Source organism: Myxine glutinosa, chromosome 13 (genome assembly GCF_964187855.1).
Source record: "Myxine glutinosa chromosome 13, kmMyxGlut1.1, whole genome shotgun sequence".
Taxonomy (NCBI): Eukaryota; Metazoa; Chordata; class Myxini; order Myxiniformes; family Myxinidae; genus Myxine; species Myxine glutinosa.
Window position 1 is genome coordinate 56,805,675 of NC_136273.1, and position 13,147 is coordinate 56,818,821.

The 13,147-nt window shown below is 47.5% G+C and overlaps 1 protein-coding gene across 7 annotated transcripts in view; it reads left to right on the top strand.

Moving 5' to 3' along the window:
- The window catches only part of LOC137438952 (centrosome-associated protein 350), a 143,759-nt gene that overhangs the window by 89,077 nt on the left and 41,535 nt on the right, over positions 1 to 13,147 (top strand). For all 7 annotated transcript variants that reach the window (XM_068134449.2, XM_068134453.2, XM_078767537.1 and 4 more), the window contains 2 exons: positions 7,383 to 7,588; positions 7,691 to 7,863. In XM_068134449.2, the coding sequence (XP_067990550.2) occupies positions 7,383 to 7,588; positions 7,691 to 7,863 (379 nt within the window). The remainder of the gene's footprint in view (positions 1 to 7,382; positions 7,589 to 7,690; positions 7,864 to 13,147) is intronic.

Consider the following 13,147-nt stretch of genomic DNA (forward strand, 5'->3'; position numbering starts at 1 on the left):
GAGGAAAGAGTGCGCTGTCGAGAGTAAGGGTGAGTGCGCTGTCAAGAGTGGTGGTGAAAGTAGTGAGAGTGACACGGAGCGTGAGTTGGTTGTGACAGGTGAGAGAGGATGTACACCTGGAATGGAAGGAAGCACACCTGGAATGGTAGAGCGTGTATGGGAATGCACGCTGGAATTAGTAGTGAGGCACGTGGTTGGGTGTGCGAGTGAGAGCACACCTGTGATTGTCACAGAGGAGGTGACCGAGAAGGGGGCGCGAAGAGGTGTGTTGGTGAGGTGTGCGAGCGACGAGTGTGTGCAAAGGTGTTCGGTGGTCAGGTGTGTGACCAAGTCTGTGAGCGGAATGAGTGTACCTGGGTGTGTTAGAGAAGGTGCAATGACGAAGAGCATGGGAACAGCTGGATGTATGAGCAAGAAAGGGGTAGCGTATGCGTATGAGCATGCAGGTGAGGCATCGACGGTAACCGGGTTAGCGGTTAGAGCGACTTATAGCCGAATCGGGCCCTCGGTGCGTGCCGGGTTCCGCGTGCCGCGAGGACTAGCGGGGATCCGAACCACGGCGGGTTCGAAAGGACCGCCGTACGTGATCCACGCTGGGCCGCGCTTGGAACGGCCGCGTCCGTGCTCCGCGAGGCGGAACGGGCAGCCCGATAGGAAGGGTCGTCATGGCGACCCCTTTTTGTTGAGGCAGTCCGGCAGGTCGAGATCGGGCAATTGGATGGCTCCGTGCCGAGGTGGTGCGTCGGATCTCGGCCCGGGTAAGCGCCCTTCCCTGCACCGAGTGCCGGACGCATCCAGCCGCCGGCACCAAACAACCCGCATTCATTGCTCGGCTTTATGAAGCCGGGCTGTGGAAGTGAATTGGCGCACCGAGAGGATCTAGTAAGTAGACGGGTGATGAGGATAGTGGTCTGGACCCGAAATTAGAAAAAACAAAATTTGATGATTGGCAAAAGATTGGCAGAGTGATGATTGGCAGAGGATTGGTAGAGTGATTGGCACATTTTTGATTTGTTGGATTTGGACGAGCAAAATTTATAGTGGGACCTCCCCGATGTGGTGGGATGGCAACTCTGTCATCCCTCACACCACAGGGGGGCAAAGGAGCACTAGTTTTATGGGGTGTATGGCAGTGAAAACTAGCCCGGGTGGGTTAGGATATATCGTGTGTAGGGATCTAGAGAGATGACCTTAGGTGACGTTAAGATTAGTTAGTGACAAGGATACCTGTAGTGGGGACGCAGGTAGATTAGTGTGGATGATAATGATGTGGTATGTGCTTAGTTTAAAGGGAAGACAGGGAGCACTAAGTTAGCAGGGCAACAGGTAGTTCAGATGATGCTGTGTGTTTGAGGATTGGAAGTGTATTGTGAAAAGTGTGTGAGGAACAGGTCTGATTGAACAGGTGTGATTGCACAGGTGTGCAACTGAACAGGTGTGTGGAGCAGTGTTTGAGTGAGTAATGGTGATGTGTGTTGTGTTGACCAAATGGTCCAGGAAGGAAGGAGGGTGCAGGTGGCACCAGGTGTGAGTGCACAGGTGTGCACCGACAGGTGTATGGAGAATGGTTGTGTGGAATAAATAGTAGTGTGGAGTATATGGAGTATTGGAATGGATGGTCGTGGAGTGAGTATGGTGGAAAATGTGGAGTGGAGTGGATGGTGCGAAGGTGTGAATGGGGGAAGAGTGGACCCCCATCACGAATACCCGGGGCGGGTAGTGTAAGTGTTAGGTAGAGGGTATAGGTAAATTGTGGTTGGATATTGCCATCTGTGGTGCGGGTGGAAGAATGATGTTTGGATGGGTGCATTAGTGTTGTGGAAATGGCTGGGCGTGTAGCTTGTTAGTGTGTGTAGTTGGTTTGGGCACTCCACCACTGTGAGGATGTCGGCCAGGTGAGGCCGCAGGTGGGCTCTGGGAGCCGGTAGAGTAGTTGTGGATGGGGCCCGAGGATCCGGAGGACGGACCCGGGTAGCCCAGTGCCAGAGGGCACCGAGGGGTGACACAGCCAGGAGGGGCCTTCCCCAGTAGATAGGTTAGGTTAAGGAGCAGGTAAGCTCGGGTGGCAACTACAGTGGTGGAGGTGTGCAGGTGGGTAGACCTGCTGGGAGAGCTACACGTCACAGCCCAGAAATTGTGCAAGGGCACCGGGAGATGAATCGGGGGAGTGAGACCCCAAATTGAGCAGCACCACAGTTTGGTCAATGGGAATTGGTTTTTAGAACCCATAGTGTAAGTTGGCCAATGGATTGGCAGGGAAAGACCCCGGGTAGTGTAACGTGTGTTAGTCATTGAGAGGATAGTTAGGATTGGAGTCTCCTCGCACCATCTGCATCCACTCACCTGAGGTGACAGGTACTCCACACCATGCCAGGTTGTTTTTGTTATTTTTATTGGTGCAAATGTTTGGAATGTGAGACGCATCATGACGTGGGTGTGACATTGTGCTTGATGTTCCATCTCTTCCTCCTTATGAGGATTGATGATGAATTGGTGATGGCAAATTTTGGCTCGAGGGATTGTGGAGACGAATTTGGTATAAGGGAAATATGGGAAGACGTGACAGTAGCGACGAATTTGTAATGTGTAGATTTTGTACATATGGGGTGAGGGCAAGGGTAGTGTAGGTGACAGGGGGGTGACGTACGGTAGGGACGAGCTTTCTCACTTCGTCCTCCGTACGCATTTCGCCTTGCATTGCCTTGTTTGATGTGTACCCTTGTGACCTTACCCCTCGCTCATTTGTCTTCCCCCTTTTGTCTCCCACATGACCTGTGCGCCATTGGGCGCCGAGGGGAGCGTGCGTGAGTCCACCATTGTGCGCCCGGAACTCCCAGAACCAGCTGTCTGCATCGATGCACCACATGATGGACCACATGTCTGTGGCCGAGCACCACTTATGGACCCCATGGGTTGGGGCATGGCCCCTCTGCTGGAACCGGCCATGAGGGCCCGAAATCTTGCTGGCGGACCTTGGCCACAGGGCACCGATGCCCCACAGGTGAACCACACGTAGTGGGCCATAAATAAAATAAATAAAAATGGACACGTTGGGCAAGTTTTATTGCAAATAGGCCGCCAGCAAAGAAAATGACAACAACTGGAAGAAATAATAATAGCCAGCAGAGGGAGCCGAAGAGCAAGAGACCACCTGCAGGGTTAGGGGTTGTTGGTTTATTTTTTTTGATGAACTGTGGTGACTGCACCGATTGGTGCTTGAGGGTGTGTTGGTGCGTTATAGGTGCTTTCATGGTGCATTGATGCAGAGCAGACTGTCTCCCCCCCCCCCAGAAAGAACAATTACAGGTCCTGGGTTACGTTTTGTAAATAAAAGTAGCGTCAATTGTAAATAATGCTCCCCACCGTCAGTGTGTAGTTTGAAGACCATTCCGCAATTCGGTTAACTGTGGGCGTAAGTCTGTTAGGCAGGGTGCAATGGAGCAGCGGGACACATTTATTTATGTTTTAAAACTGTCGCACTCAGGGTCAGGTTAAAAGTAGAGGGAACTACACCTACGTGTCACACTAAATTTAAGTTGTAGGCCCGGGACGTGCCAAAGAGGAGGAGGGTGCAGTGTTGTGGATATGAGAATGGTTTGTTTTTTTTGTTGTTGTAGTGTAAATTGTTGTAAAGATCACCCTTTGTAAATGTCATGATCCTTGTAAATACCTCCGTAGTGTAAAGGTCAAAGGGCGTCTCGGTAGTTATTCCATAAACACCACATTGCAGGACCCGATAAAACCCTTGTTCAGTAGCTTATATCTTATTATGTGTCTTAGGGTAAGGCCGTGTCTCCCATTAAGTTAAATACTCCATTGCACCAAGTGAAATAAGAGTAGATCCCCTTTCATTTCATTTCAATGGCCAACTGCATTTTGGGTGGTTTTCTTCAACCACCATTGGCCACGAGGCAGGGTTGGGAAAGAAGGGCGTGTCTCCACCTCGTCATAGAGGGGAGGAGTGAGCCAGCCCCGAACAACCAACCGAGCACGAGGGGTTTGGTTTGAGAGAGCGGAGGAAGAGCGTTTGGGGGAGGTTCGCAAAGGTTGAGGGGCGGGGCCTATATAACCCGCCGGGGGGCGTTCTCCAAGGGAGATGCGCTTTTACAGAGACAAGGAGATGAGTCTGAAAAGAGAGGTCCATGACAAGAGCTGAGTTGGTCGTCAGGGGTGGTCAGTGGTTGCGTTGAGTGGTTGTGTTGGAGAAAGAGTGGTTGGACAAAAGAAAGAGAGAGGAGAGAACCCGTCACGCCAGACCCCCCACCAGCGCGTCGGCTCCGACCGTGATCCGACCCGTGATCCGACCCGTGATCCCGCGCACACGACAGGATCGGTGGCATCAGCGGCCGTCGAGGTCCAGCCCGACGTCCCGTGCGGGATCAAGCTCCAGCCAGCTCCGTGCCGTCCTCCCCCTCCAGCCACACACCTCCTTCCAGCCAATCCACTCTGCAATTCCCCGTGTGAGTCGTCTTTGTTTGTTCTGTCCTGGGTAGGTAATTAAGCTTGTATAAGGAATTCACTGTGTCACCTGCGTCTCATGTCCCTGTACATAATCGTGACTGCTCTTTTTGCTTCTGTGTGTAAATAGTAATAAATCCCGTTACTCTTCTGTACGTCTTCTTCCTCTTTGCATTCGGTCGCTTTAGAGTTTTCCAGATTGAGTAGCTGTGGCGCGATACGATACGGCCAACGTTTGGGTAAATCGGGTGAATCGGGGAAGAACAGTTCGGCCGCGGTTATACCTCCGCTCGGTAAAAATAACATCCTAATCCACGGACCGTAACAATATATATATATATATATATATATACAGTAATACCCCGGTCTACGTCATTAATTGGTTGGTTCCATAAGCCGTGACGTAACTCTGTTGTTGATGTAAACCGGGCGTAATATCTTTAAAATGCCTTAAAATGAAGACAAACACCATAATTCGTAAAACTAGAGTAAATAACTGGAGGAGGCTGCGGCTTCGCCCTGAATCTTTGCCGCTCCCCGTCAGGAGTCCCTCCGTTGTTTTCTATCGGTCGGGTCTTCTCCTCGAACGGGGGTGACCGGCACGGACGTGTCGACCGTGAGCTGGCTTATGTGCCGAGTGGCTCCGCGGCCCGCTTCACCACGGCGTGCTTTACCCAACGTGTCCGAGCAGTTTCACCGGTGGTCGTGTCGTGTCGTCTGTGACGAACGAACGAGCTCAGGGTTCCGTGAACGCGGCCGCCCCGGGGATCGACGCTCGCCTCCGAGTCGTAGGCGTGCCCCATCTTTCCTCGAGCGGCCGAAGTTTCTTGCTTCTTTATTTTTGGACGATGCGATATACGCAGAAACGACGACGTACAGGCAGGCATTTGCAAATCCATGCACATGTGCACATGCACACGTCGATCGGTTCGTCGACGCCAGATGCCGGCGAGGTGCCCGACGAGGCACCCCGGCATGAGGCATGACACGGTCGTTCGTTTCACATGGGCCATGGGGCCTGACCTTGACGCGGACATTGCACACTCTGCATGGTGACGTGACGTGACGTCTGCCACGGACGGTCGTCCGAGCCGGCATCGTCATGTTTCGCCGTTGCCACGTTACGTTGGTTGTTTTACACAGTAAACGAACCTTTACACAGTAAAGGAATAATCAAAAAATACCAGCGAAAGGCAAAGCAAGCACGCGACCGCAGCACAGGACAAAATGCATATGGCGTCGCCTTTGTTTTGAATGAGAACCAGCATTTACGCGTATGTACAGTATACTGTACGTACATTTTAAAAATATTTTTATGTGCTTTTTATTGTATTTTAAATTGTTTTTTAGCTTCTTTTATTGTTAATTTATGTACTATTTTATTTATTTTAAATATATTTTTAAGGAAAAATTAATTTTTTTCACGTCCGTAGCAGTGACGTAAAGTCGCACATAATGAGGTTCGCTGAACTGAAATTTACTCTAGAAGAGTGGCGTAAAGTCAGTTTTGACGTAGGTCGAAATGGCGTAAAATGGGGTATGACTGTATATATATATATATATATATATATATATATATATATATATAACTGTGGGCAAAATTGTAAATTGTAAAGAGAATTAAAGAGCGCGCACAGCTGTAAGGACGAAGGACGGGAACAGTGGTGAGTTTGAGGTGAAGGTGGGAGTGCATCAGGGGTCGGTACTCAGTCCACTACTATTTGTAGCTGTGATGGAGGTGCTGGCTCAGAACGTAAAGGAGGGTTTACCGTGGGAGTTGTTGTATGCAGATGATCTTGTGTTGATTGCAGAAAGTATGGATGGACTGAAGGAGAAGATGAAGAAGTGGAAGGAATGTATGGAGACAAAAGGTCTGAAGGTGAATATCGGAAAAACGAAGGTGATGGCAAGTGGTAAAGAATGTGGTGAGGTGGAAAGAACTGGGAAGTGGCCGTGTGCTGTGTGCAGGAAGGGTGTCGGAGTGAATTCCATTCAATGTACAATGTGCGCTGAGTGGGTTCATCAAAAATGTAGTGGTTTGAGAGGGTCATTAACCAGTGTGGCAGCTACATTCAAGTGTAAGGTGTGCACAGAGGGGAGCTGCAGATGGAGGAAATGTTGAGTTGGATCTTGGAGATGGCGTGAAGCTGGAAGGTGTGAAAACATTTTGTTACCTTGGAGACATGCTGAATGGAGAAGGTGGATCAGACTCGGCAACGGTTGCTGGAGTGAGATGTTCATGGAAGAAGTTTCGGGAACTGAGTGGTGTGCTGACGAGGAGGGGAGTGTCATTGAAGCTGAAGGGAAAGGTGTATGCTGCAATGCTGCATGTGTGAGAAGTGTTATGATTTATGGGAGTGAGACATGGGTTATGAACGTAGAGCAGCAACGAAGCCTGGAAAGGGTGGAAATGCGAATGGTTCGGTGGATGTGTGGAGTATCGTTGAGAGAGAGGAAGACAAATGATGAATTGCGAAAGATGATGGGAATAGAGCCTGTGATGGATGCTGTGAAGAGAAACAGGTTGAGATGGTTTGGTCATGTGTTGAGGAAGGATGAAAGTGACTGGTTGAAAAGAGTGATGGAAATGAATGTAGAAGGAAGTAGAGGATGGGGAAGACCGAGAAAGACTTGGCTAAAGATGGTCGAAGAAGAAATGCGGGCAAGGGGGTTAACAAGGGGAGATGCAGAAAATAGGGCAAAATGGAGAAATTGTCATGGGGACCGCAAGGCTAACCCCCGCTCTTGCAGGGAAAATGGCCTTAAAATGCCTGTTGTTTGTTTTGTTGTGGGCAAAATTGTACTGGTTGCTATAACAAATTGTCAGGTTCCCATACTTTATTTACACAGCTGCTATGACTTTCACTTGTTTCTGAAAACCTTTATTTGGGAGGTTTTATTGGTATTGTGTTTTCCATGTGTAGATCCTTGGAGGATTCCAGATCCACTACCCTGACTCCAGCATCACAGGTTGGCCTCCAAACCTCTCCAAACAATCCTCAATCAAACGGCTCCCTTTTTGAGGAAGTCCCTGCAATGGCAGACAACTCTGATGTAGCTGAGTTGGACAGGACTCGAGGGTCACAAAATGCTGATAACAAGTCGTGTGTGGCTGGTGGATCCACAGAGGGTGAGCAAGTTGTGCTTCATGAGATATACATTTTGTCGATTTAGCTCACTTAGTCTTTTGGAAAGATCATTTATTGTGGGACACTTGTCCTGCACCACACAGCTTCAGAGGTCAGTGAGCACCTTCAGATGGTTGACGATGCAATTAAGAAAGACTCTTCAAGCAGACCCCTGAAAATCCGTCATCGCCGGCAAATCCCAGCAGGAAAAGGGACAACACAAGATCCATCTTCAGCAGAGAATTCAGGCATTGCTTCAAAGCTCAGCTATTCACAGGTATTTATCTTCAGGTCGCTACATGGCCAAAAGTATGCGGACACCCCTTCTAATTTGTGGATTCGGCTGTTTCAGCCACACCCATTGCTGACAGGTATATATAATCAAGCACACAGCCATGCAATCACCATAGACAAATGTTGGCAGTGGAATGGGCCATACTGAAGAGCTCAGTGACTTTCAACGTGGCACCGTCATTGGATGCCACCTTTCCAACAAGTCAGTTCGTCAAATTTCTGCCCTGCTAGAGCTGACCCGGTCAACTGTAAGTGCTGTTTTTGTGAAGTGGAAATGTCTAGGAGCAACAACAGCTCAGCCGCAAAGTGGTAGGCCACACAAGCTCACAGAACGGGACCGCTGAGTGCTGAAGGGCGTAGCGCGTAAAAATCGTCTGTCTTCGGTTGCAACACTCACGACTGAGTTCCAAACTGCTCTGGAAGCAACCTCAGCACAACAACTGTTTGTCGGGAGCTTCATGAAATGGGTTTGCATGGCCATCCTCGATTGTCTGTCCTCGGTTGCAACACTCACTACCGACTTCCAAACTGCCTCTGGAAGCAACCTCAACACAACAACTGTTTGTCGGGAGCTTCATAAAATGGGTTTCATGGCTGAGCAGCTGTACACAAGCCTAAGATCACCATGCGCAATGCCAAGCGCTGGCTGGAGTCGTGTAAAGCTTGCCGCCTTTGGACTCTGGAGCAGTGGAAACGCGTTCTCTGGAGTGATAAATCGCGCTTCACCACTTGGCAGTCCGGCGGACTAATCTGGGTTTGACGGATGTCAGGAGAACGCTACCCGCCCAAATGCATAGTGCCAACTGTAAAGTTTGGTGGAGGAGGAATAATGGTCTGAGGCTGTTTTTCATGGTTCGGGCTAGGCCCCTTAATTACAGTGAAGGGAAATCTTAACGCTACAGCATACAATGTAGCATACAGCATACAATCTTAACGCTACATAACGCTACAGCTACAGCATTCTAGACGATTGTGTGCTTCAACTTTGTGGCAACAGTTTGGGGAAGGCCCTTTCCTGTTTCAGTATGGCAATGCCCCCATGCACAAAGCGAAGTCTATACAGAAATGGTTTGGCGAGATAGGTGTGGAAGGTGGAAGAACTTGACTGGCCTGCACAGAGCCCTGACCTCCACCTCATTGCACGCCTTTAGGATGAATTGAACGCCGACTGCGAGCCAGGCCTAATCACCCAACATCAGTGCCCGACCTCACTAACGCTCTTGTGGCTGAATGGAAGCAAATCCCTGCAGCAATGTTCCAACATCGAGTCGAAAGCCTTCCCAGAAGAGTGGAGGCTGTTATGGCAGCAAGAGGGGGTTGGGGGGGGCAACTCCATATTTTAATGCCCATTATTTTGGAATGAGATGTTCGACAAACACATGCAGGTGTGATGTTCGGGTGTCCATATACCTTTGGCCATGTAATGTATATGTGTTTTTTTTTTTCCAAGTGCTTGTGCGTTATTCTTTCACAGCCGAACAGTAGCACCTAGAGGCCCGAACTTTTGGGTGTAGGTACTTCCAAATATGGGCAAGATGTTAAACTACTCCACGTTGGCCTTGACATCCGTTTTGATGCCACCAAAGGCTGCCATAAAGTGTATATTGTACACTACTCCCTCCCAACTCCGTCCCCATGTGCTGCACTGCGGCATCGCCGGTCACCAAAGACGACCTGGCAATGTCGCACGCTGAAGGATATTTTATTTATTCATTTGGCATGGGGGTGCTGTACTTTGAATGTAGTTCCACTTGTTAACTAATTAATCTTGTCAAATGCATTTTTTTTTTCAGGCCAAGTAAAATAAATTATTACTTCGTCTCATGACAAATTAAAATCTTGGCCGGGCTCTTTTCCAAAAAAAAAAAAGGAGCGGGGGAGCGTTACTATTTGATATTTTCCAGACTTTTGACATTTTTCCAAGATGGCCACCACATGGTGAAGTCTATCAGACCAAAGACTAGCACTACCACCAACACGCATTCCATATGCCATTAAAAATGACGTTGGTCATATACCCGATACGTCCACATGTCCTGCAGCAGTGGCACTGTCTGTTGTACTGTGCACTTGTATGTACTGAACGGGTCGGTACTTGATATATGCAGACTTGCAATACTGACCTGAGCTGTCTGGTACTTTAGGTCGTCAATGGGGGAGCCCTGGTCGAACTCCCCATTTGCAAATTTGTTTAAAATATCCTCCAGAGTCTGGGTTGCATCAAAGACCATACGAGCTTACAATGACTTCAAAATCTTACTGTCAGCCTTCCGGATGCATTCACAAATGAAGACAATTTCAAGCCTATGTTTACTGTACTTTGTCAGTAGCTCAATTAAAGCTACCGAGAAAGTTTGTTCCTGAGATCAATAACACACACTATCACTAGAGCAAGCTGGTTAAATTGGCCGTAAACATTACGTACGTGCATGTGCATGTCTTGAAAATCGCATTCGCTGAGTGTGTTTGTATGCCACCAGTGTGAGCAAGCGTAATTACAGATGAAGTCGATTTCATTTGCGTGAGCACTAGGCCCATAGGGACCACAAAATAACGTTGTTGTTTTTTTTGTTTGTTTTTTAGATGTTGAGAGAAAATAGTAAATATTCAGAAAATAGTAATAAAAATATTTCAGAATCATTGGAATCTCCCGCGATGACGCTATCTCCGAGGGCCTTTCACTTACTCACCGCAGGCAGGTTGGTGGTCTTTCCGTCTTCTACCGACTCCTCTCCGGCCTTGCTCCCCCAGCTCTCTCTGGGCTCTGTCCCCCAAATATTCCTGCAGGTCGCACAAGATGTGCCTGCAACCCTCTTATGGTTAAATTGCCAAAATCAAGACTCTCTGCTCACCTTCACTCCTTCATTCCTCTTTTCTCCCGCCTCTGGAACAAACTCCCTCACACTCTTCAATCCCACTCCTCCCTCCAGGTCTTTAAAACGGCTGTTCACCACCATCTCTTATCTTCCCCAATCCAAAACCTTGATCTTTTCTACCCCCGCTAATTTCACCCCAAATCCACTTTTTTGAGGTGACTTTTGTCTTCTTTCCTGGAAGTCCTTGGTGTCCTTACGTTTTATACCTATCCTGCCTCCCCCCAGGCCCTCTCCCTCCCACACATCTCCCGATGTCCCTGCTCTCAAATGTTGTGTTTGTGTGCTTCCTCCCCTTCTCTCCCCATATTGTCGACCGCTCCCCTTTTTATATACTTTGTTTGCTTGTTTGTTTGATTTGTTTGTTTGATAAATGTTAGCTCTTTCACAAGCCTCGACTCTGTATGCAAAAAATATATATATATATCAAAAAAAAAAAAAAAGGGAGGCGGACATCAAACAGGAAGTGGGCGGGGACGAGAAACTAATAATTTAGTTTACTTGGCCTAATAACGTTTTTATGTAAAATTAAATAATAATAGGGTTTTATAGCGTACAGGAAATGAGACGCTCGAATGTGGGAAAATGATCAATGTGTGGGCGCCATGCTGAACAGCGGAATACGGGAATTCATTCATGTTCCCTGATGCATCTGGAGTTTTTGCGGCACCATACTATACTGTACAGTATTTGTACACGTTGTCTTCCTCAAACTGCCGCTCTGTCGATTGACTAAAAAAGATTTGTACGTACACGTTTTGAGGCATTATTATTATTGTTGTTATTATTACTAGGGCATGCCCGTACTATATATATGCCCGTACTATATATCTATCTAAAATTATATCCCCCCCCTCTATTTACATGAAATGGTTTGGTCCATTCGCAACGCCAAAGCGAACGGCGAACGGCTTGCGAGTACAGTGACAATCCCCCCCCCCCCCTCTATTTACATGAAATGGTTTCGTCCATTCGCAACGACCACAGAACCCCCCCCCTCTATTTACATGGAATGGTTTGGTCCATTCGCAACGCCGGCACACGCGATCGTTCGCTGCTCTCTGATTGGTTGAATCGTTTTTTGGACATAGCTCGGTAAGTAATTGTCCGATTAATATGAAACCTTGAAAAGGCACATCCTCGGGTCCCCAGCAATATACCTGGCAAGTTAAAAGTATATCGGACCCGTGGTTGTCGAGAAACAGCGGTCACAGACAGACAAACGTACAAACGTACAAACGTACAGAGATTACTGGAATTATAGATAGAATTATTATTGCTGCAGTGCAATATGTATTTATAGCATCACTTTATTATTTTTATTTTTAAGTACCATACATTTAATAACGTTTTTATTACAAGAAAAAGGCTTTCATTTGTGTTCGGGAACTAACTAATCACTTGTCTTGAAAATCGGCATAGACAAATGGCATAGACTTGCATAGTATAGACTTGAAAATCAGCATAGACAAAAATCTGCATATATTACCAACGTCTATTCACATGGGAATTTATTGTTCCGGTTTACGAACATCCAGTTTAAGAACACATTTTCAGGAACACATTGTTCACTACAGCTATTGTGTTCATAATCCAGGGACTGCCTGTATCCCCATTCAACAAATTTCGTTTTCACAATTGATTTGTCCAAATGCATCAATCACCACAAATTCAAAGCACTCCTATAAACCCATCCCACTCATTATATTACAAACATTCTTAAGTTGCCTCTAAACAGGGTCTTTGTTTTTGTTGTGTTAATATCATACATTTTTAGCCTGGCGTTGGCTTAACGGTTAGGGTGCAGGCTTGGGATCCTGGGTTCCTGGGTTTGAATTCCGGTCTATCGCTGAATTAACGCCAGGGGGGTTGACTCAGCCTGTCATCCTTCCGAGGTCGGCAAATTGAGTACCAGCTTGCTGGGATGAATGATCACGGTGTGTACCCCGGTTAGAATAGGTACACTGTACCCCTGCGCATCGTAAGAGCGTGACCAAGGGTTGGCGTCAGGAAGGGCATCCGGCCATAAAAACATTGCCTCAAACAGGGAACCATGATTGTCATGGGGCCCGCAAGGCTAACCCCCGCTCTAGTGGGGAAAATGGCCTTAAAACGATCATTCATTCATTCATTCATTCATTCAATATCATACATTTATTTATAACATTGCATCATTTTGCTTGCAATCATATTTGTCGAAATCGCTTCAGGCTTTTGGGTGTTGTTCTCATTGGACAATAGAGCTAATTTCCTCCCACCTCCCCTTCTGCCCTTTTTTACCCAGGTCATTGTTTTGAAAGCTGAAAAATAACAAGATTATGCTTTGTTAGTACGAGTATATGGCATCGGGGAGATTCCCTTTGTAATAGAAAATGCTATTATTTTCCTACTTAA